This window comes from Eretmochelys imbricata, chromosome 17 (assembly GCF_965152235.1).
Source record: "Eretmochelys imbricata isolate rEreImb1 chromosome 17, rEreImb1.hap1, whole genome shotgun sequence".
NCBI classification, from domain to species: domain Eukaryota; kingdom Metazoa; phylum Chordata; order Testudines; family Cheloniidae; genus Eretmochelys; species Eretmochelys imbricata.
Genome location: NC_135588.1, coordinates 7,782,359 through 7,794,747, shown reverse-complemented (window position 1 = coordinate 7,794,747; position 12,389 = coordinate 7,782,359). Strand labels below are relative to the sequence as shown.

Sequence of the window (12,389 nt, the reverse complement as noted above, 5' to 3'; positions counted from 1 at the left end):
TGTCAGAAAGAAAAGGAGTACTTGTGGCACCTTAGAGACTGACCAATTTATCTGAGCATAAGCTTTCGTGAACTACGGCTCACTTCATCGGATGCATACTGTCTGCATCCGATGAATTGAGCTGTAGCTCACGAAAGCTTATGCTCAGATAAATTGGTTAGTCTCTAAGGTGCCACAAGTACTCCTTTTCTTTTTGTGAATACAGACTAACACGGCTGTTACTCTGAATCCTATCATGTCATATTTGTTACTTTCTTTTAAATCACCTTTGGGGCTGACAGTTTCCATGCATTGACTCTACCTGATGGTGCAATTGTTATTGTTATGTTTCAGCAAAATCCCTTCAGCTGTTCTTGATTTAAAGAAAGGAGGAAAATACTTTTCACACCCAAGAAAAAAGAATGAACTGCACTCTTTATGATGACATGCGAAGTATTTATAACCCTTTGTGCTGCCACGCACACATTTGCTCAGTAGATTTAATGTGAATAAAAGTATATGGAAAACTTTTCAAACTTGGGGACCTAAAGTTAGGCACCCAAGTTTGTATTAGGCATCTATCTGGCCTGAATTTCAGAATTGCTGAGCACCCAGAAATACCCGTTAACTTCAGTAGGATACCCTGAGGGTGGATCCTTTTGTAGGGCTCATTATGAGACTTGAGTACGTCAAGCAGGAGGTCCAGAATAAGGGTCTGTGAATTTATTTGGATGTAATAGGAATTAAGCAAATCTCAAGCTCCAGACTGGAGCTGCTGGACCTGGAGGCAGAAGTGCTCTTATAACATGAGACTGTCTATCCTCCTGGTTTCCCAAGCTTAACCTGGGACAGGGAAGAGGTTTGGATGTCTCCAAAAAATTGTCTTTTTGCAAATACTCCAGTCCAATTTTACATACCTAAGGGCTTCCCTTAAAGTCCAGGTAACACTTAGGAGTGCTTGTGGGGTGGTGCTGAGGGGAGCTGCTGAGAAATTCAGCAGTAGAAATGCTGAGTGTTTTTTGTTTTTTTTTAATTTGCCTAAAATTGAGGAGGATAAAGAACTTAAACTACTGTGTCCTTTTCCCAGACATGTATGACCAGGTGCTGAAGTTTGGTGCCTACATTGTGGATGGCCTAAGAGAATATAGACAGCCAGTGCTTGTGTACATCCCACCCCAAGCCGAGCTGAGAGGAGGATCCTGGGTCGTGATTGATCCCACCATTAATCCCCGACACATGGAGATGTACGCAGACCGAGACAGCAGGTAAAGCAACTCACTTAGCTTGACTCCTTTCTGTATATTGTACTGCTCCAAGACAAGAACACCAGACTAAGTAAGCCATTGTTTTGTTGTAGTAAGGCAGGTCTTGTGTGCTTGTCTTATGTACATAAAGGAGGGGGGTTGGTTTGCTTTCTGGCTGTACCAAAGAAGGGACTGTTGTCCAGTGGTTAGCGCAAGAGACTAGAAATAAGGACTCTTGGGTTCTGTTCTTGACTCAGCCATTGACTCCCTCACCTTGGTCAAGTCCCTTACCTTCTCTTTTCCTGCCTCATGGGGGTTGCGTGGGACTTCATTAGTTAATGTTTGGAAAGCATTTTGAGACCTTGGCATAAAGGCTTCAACTTATCAACTGATTTTTGCACCCACAATTTTTTTGCTTTGAAATAACTGGGTACAATTTGGCAAGCACAGATAAGTACTGCTGCGTTTTGAAATACTTAGATCTCTGAACAGGCAATGGTGTAGCTATCCCTCACGTCTATAAAATGCAACATGCGTACGTATGCCCATGGTGTGTGTTATTCCTCGGTGAAAAATTGCAAACAATTAGAAGTGAATTGTTAAAAACAAGCCCTCCAGCCACTGAAGAAGAAAAAAAAAAGAAGATACAGGCTGATTTGGAGGGGTGTAACAATCCTGCCTCCCAATGACTAATAGAAACAGGATAAACTATGAGGGCAAAGTGCCATGCTCTTGTCAGAGGAGTTTGACTTGGAGCAGTCAAGGGAAGGAGGACAGAGGTGAGGTTATGCTACAGAAAAGCAATTCAAACACTTGAGAGAACCTGACCATGTTAGATTTCTGTTTGTAATCTATTTGATCCGGTCAGCCATGTGATCTGAAAATAGCCAGGCAGATGGGAAAATAGACTAACATCTGAAGGTGAAAACAACAACATTATTCTGATGTGACTCACCCCGTTACACAATTCCACAGATGTAACTCTCTGGGTTCCACTCACAAAAGTGGGGGCAGCTGCAATTCACCTTGCAACTTTCCTCCTCCTTTTTAGGATGCATGCAGCCAGTCCGGTTACCCATTGTATTAGAGATAGTTGAGCATTGCTCTTTCTGCTCATTCACAGGTTAAGTCATCCCCCCTCACACCAAATAACCAGCTTACCCCCAGGTGCATCGTGTACTGGAGTAGGGAATGTGGCACAATTTTAATTCAGTCCCAAAAGTTAATCAGCTTTGGCTGACTTGGGATGTGTTCCTTGGAAGAAGCACCTTCCTTTTTGTTTAGAGCAGTTGGCATAGTTGAGATGGCTAATTTAGGACACCTTTAAGGGGCTCTGTTGAACACTCCCGTGTACTCCCTTCCCCATCAGTGGTGACGCATTGACCTCCATGAAGAATTGCCAGGTGGCTTATTTCTCCTGTTATATACAAACAGGTGGAATGGTCATACGGGAAACCACTATCACTTGGCCACAGGCTTCTCCTCTGTATCTAGAGTTAGGAGAATTACATTTTCTGTACTTTGCATCTCAGAACTTAGAAGGGGGTTATCTATCTATCTTTTCCCTCTTTAAAATGTAGGATTTTCAGGACAATGAGAGCTCTTGTTAGTGCAGGCAAGGGTTGTGCAAACACCCCTTCAGCGTGTTTGTTATGAAAAGGCAAGGCAGAGATCTCCTGGTAAATGGTACATTGGCTCCAGTTGGGACCCCTCGGAGACCTCCAGGTAGATGGTGTGTTGGCTCCAGTTTGGATCCTCAGACTCATTTTGTTCTCCAACCATTCCATCACACTCAGGCAATTCTGAAGCCAGTCTCTAGAAAAATGAGGCTATTAGATGGTCTTGTAGTCTAGGACTGGGAGCAAGGAGTTTGGGTCTGTTTCTTACAATGCCACAGACTCTCTCTGTGACCTTGGACGAGTCACTTAACCTCCCTCTACTTCAGTTTTCCTCTCTGTAACATGCCTCACAGATGTGTCACGAGGCATAACTACTTATTGTTTTTAAAGGGCCTTGAGATCCCAGGATGGAAGATCTATAGAGTACAAAGTGTTTTAATCATCATCATTGTGATTTAATCCCTGTGCACATGTTAATCTACCACACCTGTTAGTACCTGTCTGAGAATCCCACTTAAAAGGACATATCCAACAACAATGGCCCTTTATCGTCACTCTGTTTTACAGGAGCAGTTCTGCCCTTCATTCACTTCCACCCGACATAACCTGACATTGAAAAGATTCTTACAAACCCTTGCAAGCCAGAACCTCGGAGTTTTTTGTACCATTTAGCTCATAACCCTGTGGAATCGATTGCAGCAATTTCGAGGAGAGTATATTTCCACTAGTGTGTTCCCAGCTGTATCTTGCACTGACAGCTGTGCACGCTGAGAACACATTCTGAGTAATTACATGCAAAGGTGCGTACGCCCCTTTACTGGCTATATCCTGCAGTGCCAGTACAAGTGTGGACTTGCCGCAGCTTTGCTAGACTTGAGAATTGAGGACTTTTGCAAAACCATGTGTAGCTTAGTGACCTGTTGTCGGACTGCAAAAGCTTGTTGCCCAAGTACAGTCTGTGATCATATCCATGCTGAAGCTCTGCTGTACAATCAGAAAGATGCATCTCCCCCAACCACCACTCCTTAGAGCCTCTCCGCTGACCTTTCTTTTCTCTTCTCTCACTCTTTTGCACTTGAAAGTAAAATAGCTTCTGTCTTCTTTGTCAAACCTAGATTCAAAATCATGTGTCTTCGACCTGGGGAAGCAGGTAGCTTCTGTAATGAGCAGCATTATTTTGGCAAGACATTTTCATAAAATGCACCTACAAGAGCTTTTGGAGCCTAAGCTGAAAGGCGCTAAAAGAGTTCCAAATGTTATTTATTAGTACCATATTGCATCAAATAGTATTAGATTGATACGTTTCTATAAGGCCTCATATGCATCTTATGCACATTCTATTTGGTGTTAGGTAAATAATAGCTAAGAGTCTTTCTTTTTCTCAGTACTTTCTAGACAACAAATTGTACCAATCAAGTTTGTGTTTTTCCTTATCTGATGATCTGAAAGTGCTTTTCCTTTCTCTTTTCTCATCGCTGATCAGAGGAGGAGTTCTGGAGCCAGAAGGGACCGTAGAAATCAAATTCCGCAGGAAAGATTTGGTGAAAACAATGAGACGGGTGGACCCAATCTACAGTCGTCTGGCAGAGCGACTAGGTATGTCTGGACTGTATTATTGGCATATCAGTGATCCAGGTATCAGCTAATATCTAATAAGTGTGTTTGTGACCTTTAAAAAGGGGGAACTGACTTACTGTATGAAATTCATGATAATTTTTATTTACTGTCATCCAATTTGGGAGGAAAACCAGATGAGACGAGTCTTGTGTGTTTTCATAGAATATTTTTTATTTTCATGTACATCTACAGCATTTAGTGTGGGTGTGTAGTATTTTTTAACCAATTAACATAAGAACATAAGAACGGCCCTACTGGGTCAGACCAAGGGCCCATCTAGCCCAGTATCCTGTCTTTCGACGGTGGCCAGTGCCAGGTGCCCTAGAGGGAATGAACAGAACAGTTAATCATCAAGTGATCCATCCCCCATCAGTCATTCCCAGCTTCTGCCAAACAGAGGCTAGGGACACTATCCCTGTCTATCCTGGCTAATAGCCATTGATGAACCTATCCTCCATGAATTTATCTAGTTCTTTTTTGAACCCTGATATGGTCTTGGCCTTTACAACATCCTCTGGCAAGGAGTTCCACAGGTTGGCTGTGCATTGTGTGAAGAAATACTTCCTTTTATTTGTTTTAAACCTGCTGCCTGTTAATTTCATTTGGTGACCCTAGTTCTTGTGTTATGAGAAGTACTAAACAACACTTTCTTGTCTACTTTCTCTACATCAGTCATGATTTTTCTTTTAAAGAATTGATGGGTTTTACAACAAACAAGGATGAAGGTGTCCTGATGCTGGCATTAATTCTCTAAGTATGCTCAGCTCACTCAAAATTTAGTGGGCCAGGTCCTCAGCTGGTGTAAAATTGGTGTCAAATAAACTGGTTCCTTAGGATTGAAATGCACATTTCTAACGTTCTTAGGTTTGGTAAAAGTTTATTTTCACCAGCTCTGAATTTTGGGCTACATTTGACTTGACAGTGGCCCTTTAGAGACAATTAGATAAACCAGACTCCAGCAGATCTTGGGAACCTAGCACAGAGTCAAAGTATATGCACACTTGAAATGCTTTATACTGCTCAGTTAAAGGCTGCAGCGTAATTCCTAACCCAGTCAGTCAAGGCAGGATTTATAGCTGCACTACCTGGAGGTGATTCTTCTGGACCTCCGTGTGCTTGGTGGAAGAACTGCCCCTCTGGTATGAAAGTCTCTAGAGTTGAGGGGAAGGGGAAATCAGATGTGTGGTTAGAGAAGAGTATACGCTGAACAGTCAGCACTTGTGCATGCAGATAAATGGCCCTGCTGCAGGAGCACCATTTTGAGGATATTTACCACAGCAGCACCAGGAAAGGTCCTGCTCCTCTCAAGTTAACAATAAAACCCCCCACAGAAGATGTCTTCCATGACACTGGCAAATTAGTCCAGTCCCGAGCCTGTGTAGACACTGGCCTCGAACAAAAAGGACTGTTTGGTTTTTAATCTCATAGCAGCAGGGAAAAGTAGCAAATGTCATTTTTGTGTTGCCCTTATGAATTTACTGTTGTGTGGCTCGTACCCGATGTCGGTTACATTGAATTCAAGCCCTGAATCCCTTCCATTCCATCAGCCGCTATTAGAAAACAACCCTAAATCATGCTGGCTGTGACCCCTGCACCATCCTCTTTTTGATCAGAGAGAAAAAGGGCAAACATTTTTCTACAAGTGAGTCTCTCTAAAATCCAACGCCAGACTGCGTGGGGGTTTTTTGTTCTTTTTTTTTTCTTTTCCTTTCTCTAAACAGGATAATTACTCCATACACTTTAATTAAAATGACTGCAACACAAGAGCAAGTCACTTACAACTGTACATACAGAGAGCCCTAAAAGCTTCAGTCGCTGATAAGCATCTCACTTAGATGGCTCTTAATTGCTCCCAACATCAGGCGATCATTGCTGTTGTTTTGCCACTAATTCCGTACAATGGCAGGAAAGCCGAGATTGCAGGACACAGCGAATTGCATAATTTTTTTTTGCTGGTTTTCTTTCTGGCCAATTTAAAATTTGTCAAAGTCGGTCTTCTTCTGGATCACTGCCCTTTGATATTTCGCGCACTCCATTTGCCACAAACAAGCCGCGGGGCCGCAGTTCATGCTGACTCCAGCAGAAGCAGAGAAAGCTCCATTTATCTTACACTGCCTGCTGAATTCTTACTCATTAACTGGGGGTTCACTGCCTCTCTTTAACCCCTGAATGGCTGTCATCATTTCTATGGAGCTGCTGGGTAGCGGGGAAGGGGGGAGATCTTCATATACGTGTGTCTTGTGCAGAGGGGTGGGTAAATAGTACAGCAACATTTGTGTTTTCATTCAAGGAACCTTCAGACACTGGATTTTGACTTGCATGTGTGGGGGGCGGGAGAAGGGAAGGATGACAAGTGTTGAATAATTTGACATAAATCTGTCCATTATTAATTTTCTAGCACTATCTCGGAAATCTTCATTAGTTTCATGTTTTATTAAAATGGCACTCAGTGTAACACACTCTTACGTGACAGCGTATACTGCAGAGCAACAGGGCAGGCAAAAAGAGGAATCCCAGTCTTGACTCTGGAATGGCTGCATTCTCTAGAAAGCACGAGTAGCCAGACAGAGCTATGAATACATAGAAATATACGGACAGTGTAAGCAGCAAGCTTACTGGCCACACTTCAGAAGGATATAGGTATTCTATTTTCATGTGGGTTTTTCATAGTTAGCATATGGGAGAAAGCTTTAGGATTGAAACAGAAATAACAGGAAATGAACTTTATCGTGCAGCATGTTCTTTATTACCAGCGGGAAGGCAGTACACGTAGTGTGTGATACAAACAATGGGGCTTGGTCCCATTTTAATTGAAGGCAATGGCAAAATGGCTTCCATGGAAGCAGGACCTGACCCTAAATTGTTCCCACTTATCTTATCGAAATGTTTATCTCGTGGTACAATGGAAAAATCTTTTATTCGTTCGGTATGATCTCACCATGAGCAGATTTTATGATAAGATGAACATCATCTTTAGTCTGGCCCTTATAATAAATGTCAACCTCTAAGTGTTTTATATAGTTTTAGATGTAGTTTTATATAGAGTTGTACATTATATGTGTGTGTATATTCACACCCATTTATATATAATAATACTCTGTATGAAGTGTTGGATGGGGGACCATTCAGGAGGGATCTGCCCACCTCAGTAGAGCAAAATTTACTTTTCACAGACACGAAAACTGTAAACTGCCATACCGCTTTGGGAGCTGAGCCTGTCCCTTCCCATTTTGACCAGCCTATCATTGTGACTTCTGATTTACTTCTCCGCTTCGTTTGCTGAAGATGGTTCAGAACCCATCTTGAATACCCAAATAACAAAAACTTAACCAAAGTTATACCCACATTAGAACAGCAGTGGCTATAGATAAATTAAGCCAAGCAGTCCATTTTCAGAGGTAAATTTGCATGACAGTTTATTTAAATCCCAATAATACCATGTGCTGATCATTACTTTGCAGCATACATTTACAAAATTATGATGTTTTTCTTTCGCTTTCTTGATTGGCTAAACAATAGCATCATGTGACCTGTTTGTCATTCTGCACCTAGGTCTGGAAAATCAGACAATAGTCAAAAGTCAGGCAGTAGCTATTTTATAGATTAATAGTTTCATAGAAATTGAGAGCTAGAAGGGACCTTGAGAGGTCATTTAGACCAGCCCCATCCGCTGAGACAGGACCAAGTAAACCTAGACCATCCCTGACAGGTGTGTGTCTAATATGTTCCAGTGATAGAAATTTCACAACTTCCCTTGGAAATCTATTCCAGTACTTAACTATCCTTATAGTTAGAAAGATTTTCTTAATACCTAACCTAAATCTCCCTTGCTGCAGATTAAGCCGATTACTTCTTGTCCTTCCTTCTAGTGGACATGGAGAACAATTGATCGCTGTCCTCTTTATAAAGACTTTTGTCAGGTTCTCCCCTCAGTCTTCTTTTCTCAAGGCTAAATATGCCCAGTTTGTTAACCTTTTCTAAGTCAGTTTTCTAAACCTTTTATCATTTTTCTTGCTCTCCTCTGGACTCGCTCCAGTTTGTCCAGATCCTTCTTAAAGCGTGACACCCAAACCTGGACAAAATACTCCAGTGAGGCTTCATCAATGCCTACTAGAGCCAAACAGTTACCTCCCGTGTCTTTCATTTGACACTCCTCTTAACGCACCCCAGAATAATATGTCTTTTTCGCAGCTACATCACATTGTTGTTTCACGTTCAATTTGTGATCCACTATAACACCCAGGTCCATTTCTGCAGTACTACTGCCTAGCCAGTCATTCCCCATTTTGTATTGGTGTATTTGATTTGAACCAGTTCACTAATAATGTACTTTAGAAAAACAAACTGAGTAATGGAAGTACATATATCCCATTTACAACCCCTTATGCTCAACAATCTAACCCTTTATTGCTCACTTCATTTTAAGTGGACTCCTAAAGCATGTGTGAACCCCTTATGCTTAACAATCTTCTCCCACTTTGTATTTAGCTCAGATGCTCTGGTTACCTTCTCCAGACCCAAGGAAGAGCTGTGTGTAGCTTCAAAGTGTGTCCCTTCTATCAGCAGAAGTTGGTCCAGTAAAACATATTACCTCACCTTCTTTGTCTCTCTCAAGATTTTTCTGTCATTCTTTTTCTATGTTGTAATTAACCAAAATACCAATTATTTTCCTGAGCAATAGTTACGTAAAATATTTCCCTTGAGATCATCCTTCACCTGCAAAATGTGGAATGCCAATCAGCACTGGTCACTTTTCTGGTAATATTGTACACTGGTTGCCTTTTTAACTGGTTCTGTGTGCAAACATTGCTATCACTAAAAAATTGCTGTTAAACCTTCCCTGACACCTGCCCATATGATAACTGTCCTTTGGATTTCCCTCTCTAGAAAGTGGGAGTTGGAGGGGAATTCCCGTAGGTATATGATTTTTATGGGACATATGATACCAATTTGGGGGGAGGGGAAGGCTGTTTGTATTTTGCACTTTGTATATGGTCCTACAACCTATTATTTCTTAAAAGTTTTGGTTTGATATGTTGTTTGCTATATTTTAATTTTAAATAATCATGTTTTGAAAGATCTTGGAATGTGGGTGGGGATTGGTTGCAGAGGATTGTGTATTAATGTCACTGCTCTTGGTCAATAATCTATTGAAAGAGCATAGTTTTAGATGCTGTGCAATTCCCGGTCTTTGAGGCTCATCCCATCCCTTCCGTCCTCAGACATTCCATATTTAACTCCACAGCAAGTCCGAGTTAGTGCTTGTCAGTGTGTTAACATGCATCACAGGTGATTCTGGCCTGTAGTGGTGCTTCATGTCTGCTAGTTTACTTGATCCTAATGCAAGTCCTTAGGAACAAGAATAGTTGAACTGTAACAGTATAAAACCTTTTTGTGTATTGCAGTTGCCGAATGACATTTCTGACCAATCTCTTGAGCATCCCCAACCTTCACTGGTATTTCACGTTGCATCTTTACAGCTTGAATCCTACTGACTATTTAGAGAAGTGATTGCAAGCAGCCACAGGTTTAAAAAAAAAAAAAAAAAAATCTGCACTCAAAAACCCTGCATTGCCACAGATTTGAATAGGCCTGAGTGACTTCCCCTTTAGAGCTGCTCCCTGCATGTCGGAGGTGAGGCATGCTGGCAGGGCAGCATGGGAGAAGCTTGCACAGTTGCTGAATCTGTTGTGTGGTTAAATAGGAGACATCAGGCTCCAGCCTTAGGGGGGGAAATCTCTCCTGTGTGAGGAATTTCAGGGTGAAATCATGTTTGTTGTTGCAGTTGAGGATGTTAGATGAGGTCATAATCTGACTTAAAATGGACACCTCATTACATCCTTATATGTGGAGTGGCTACCATGTGTTCATAACACTTACTTCCTTAGGACCCATTTCTGTAGTCCATCCCCGTTCAGCCACGCAGTTCAGCATGTGTGTCAGTGGGAGTTGCGCATGTCCCTTGCAGACCAGGGATGGACTTAAGCCCAAGTTTAGATGCTTTGCTGTGGTGGTGCCTTAATGTTCTTTCCCCTAATCACCCTCAGAAAACCTTCAACATAGTCCTTTTAACACTCGGATAGGTGAGCACACACATCTCTGCGTTGCCGGTTAGTCACTGGTCCTGGGATCCATTCGACTTTCCACTGGAGACAAGTGGAGCTGGGCCCTCCTGGATTGTTAGGGGGTCAGTCTAGCCACTGGGTAGAAGGCTTCGCTTGTTTTAGTCCAGCCTCAGCGAGGTTAGATGCTGTTTTATGATACTGAGTGTGTTTTGCTCAGTGAAGATATTATCAGTAGGAGTCTCATTTACACCAAGGCTTTACCCCACTTTGGAGGTGTCAGGCAGCCCTAAAGTGAGTGAGGTTCTGTCTCAGCAAGGCGCTGGGTGAGAAGCTGGAGGTTGGGCTATTGCCCACATCTTTGCTGGCATACATGAGAGGTGACGGGAAGCAAGTAGAGAAGCTTTACTGCACGAGGCTGTGCAGAGGGGAAAATCCCCCATATTAATAGCTGAGAAACCGTAAACCATCAAATTGATTCAGAAGCTGCCCAGCTTTCTGCAATCAGAGGGAAGCTACAATAACATTTCTCGAAGTCATTTTGTCTAACCTGTTAAACTGGTCATATTTAAAAAAAGCACTTTGCTACTAAATGTTATGGGAAGCCGTGATTCATGGTCCCGCTGAGCCATTTCCATCTGGCAGGAACTTTATTAAAGGCAGCCTGAGCCCTGACATTCTAGCAGGTTGTAATCACTGCAGGACACTGTGCCTGTCAGTGGCTCTCTCTCTGAGACATCTACACGGGAGGGAAGAGCTGAAGCATTGGCTTGTTACCCCAAAAGAGGTTCTCTGGTTAATGGGACACAAATCAAAAGAGTTTAGACGTTGCTTTCTTGGCTGCAATTTCTTCCCTTAACTTTTGGAGAGGAGTATAAATTGATATTCAATATCTGAGCACTTTACAGGCTAGGTCTCCCTATAGATATATTACCGAGGCTTTACCATTCGTTTGCTCAGGGAGGGCAACTTCTTTGAAGTCTTCCTCTCTGATCACAAGCTATAAAGCATTTACACCTATCCCTGTGCAATGGGTAGAAGCAGGCTTTGGGAGGAGCTTCTCCTTCAGACTTGGAGTTTATAAAGGCCTTCTTTAGTTAACTGTTGTGGTAGCCCCTAGAAGCCTCCGTCAGGGATTGGGGCCCCAATCTGCCAGGTATCGTGCCTACAAATAACAAAAAGATGGCCCCGACCCAAAGAGTACCCAGTGCTTTTAAATATAGCTAGCTCCTTACATGGGATAGTGGTAATATCTTAGCACTGTGGTCCTCAAAGTCAGGTGAGCCTTTCTGTTGCCATCTGGGTGTGGATAGCAGAGGAATACTCCGGTGAAGTGGTGTACGTTTGTCAGGGTTTCATCGGTCTGGTTCACAGAGTCCAGGCAATATTTACCTCTTTCATTTTGGGAAACATTTTGGGGCAAGTATTTCCGACTAGATGACCTCCTGAGGTCCCTTCCAACCCTGATGTTCTATGATTCTATTCAGAGTTAACCAGTTTTTCCTTACTTGTGTTTGTTGCATTTGAATGGAGGCTTTTAGCTTATTCATTCCTATCGTTTTGCGAAACATGATGCTGTGGTGATCATTTTTTATTTGTAAAGTGCCAGCCGCAGTGTTACTTCAGTAATACTCACTGCGGCGACTGTCAAGCTACCTTTAAAGCACCTAAGTATAGATGGACAAAAGACGATGTAGATTATAAAGTCTTGTTGTAATTGTTGCTACTATTAGAAGATAAAGGCTACAAAACAGTAACATCTTTACATGTCCAATGCTGGGATATCCAACTGGTGTGGTCAAATCAGAGCTATATATATAAACATATGTACATATACACACAATTATATATACACGTGTGTGTATAAC

At 42.2% G+C, this 12,389-nt stretch overlaps 2 protein-coding genes across 5 annotated transcripts in view; one reads left to right on the top strand and one right to left on the bottom strand.

The window, feature by feature from the left end:
* ACACA (acetyl-CoA carboxylase alpha) overlaps positions 1–12,389 on the top strand; it is a 181,818-nt gene that overhangs the window by 149,101 nt on the left and 20,328 nt on the right. The window contains exons 49-50 of the mRNA XM_077836628.1: positions 1,067–1,244; positions 4,326–4,438. Of these exons, the coding sequence (XP_077692754.1) occupies positions 1,067–1,244; positions 4,326–4,438 (291 nt within the window). The remainder of the gene's footprint in view (positions 1–1,066; positions 1,245–4,325; positions 4,439–12,389) is intronic.
* Positions 4,686–12,389, bottom strand: part of AATF (apoptosis antagonizing transcription factor) — a 117,499-nt gene continuing 109,795 nt past the window's right edge. For 3 of the 4 annotated variants that reach the window (XR_013348256.1, XR_013348259.1, XR_013348260.1), the window contains one exon: positions 4,686–4,780. The gene's annotated coding sequence lies outside the window, so the exon portion shown is untranslated. Of the gene's footprint in view, positions 4,781–5,544; positions 5,611–12,389 lie in introns of all 4 variants that reach the window. The other variant, XR_013348255.1, reaches the window with a different exon arrangement.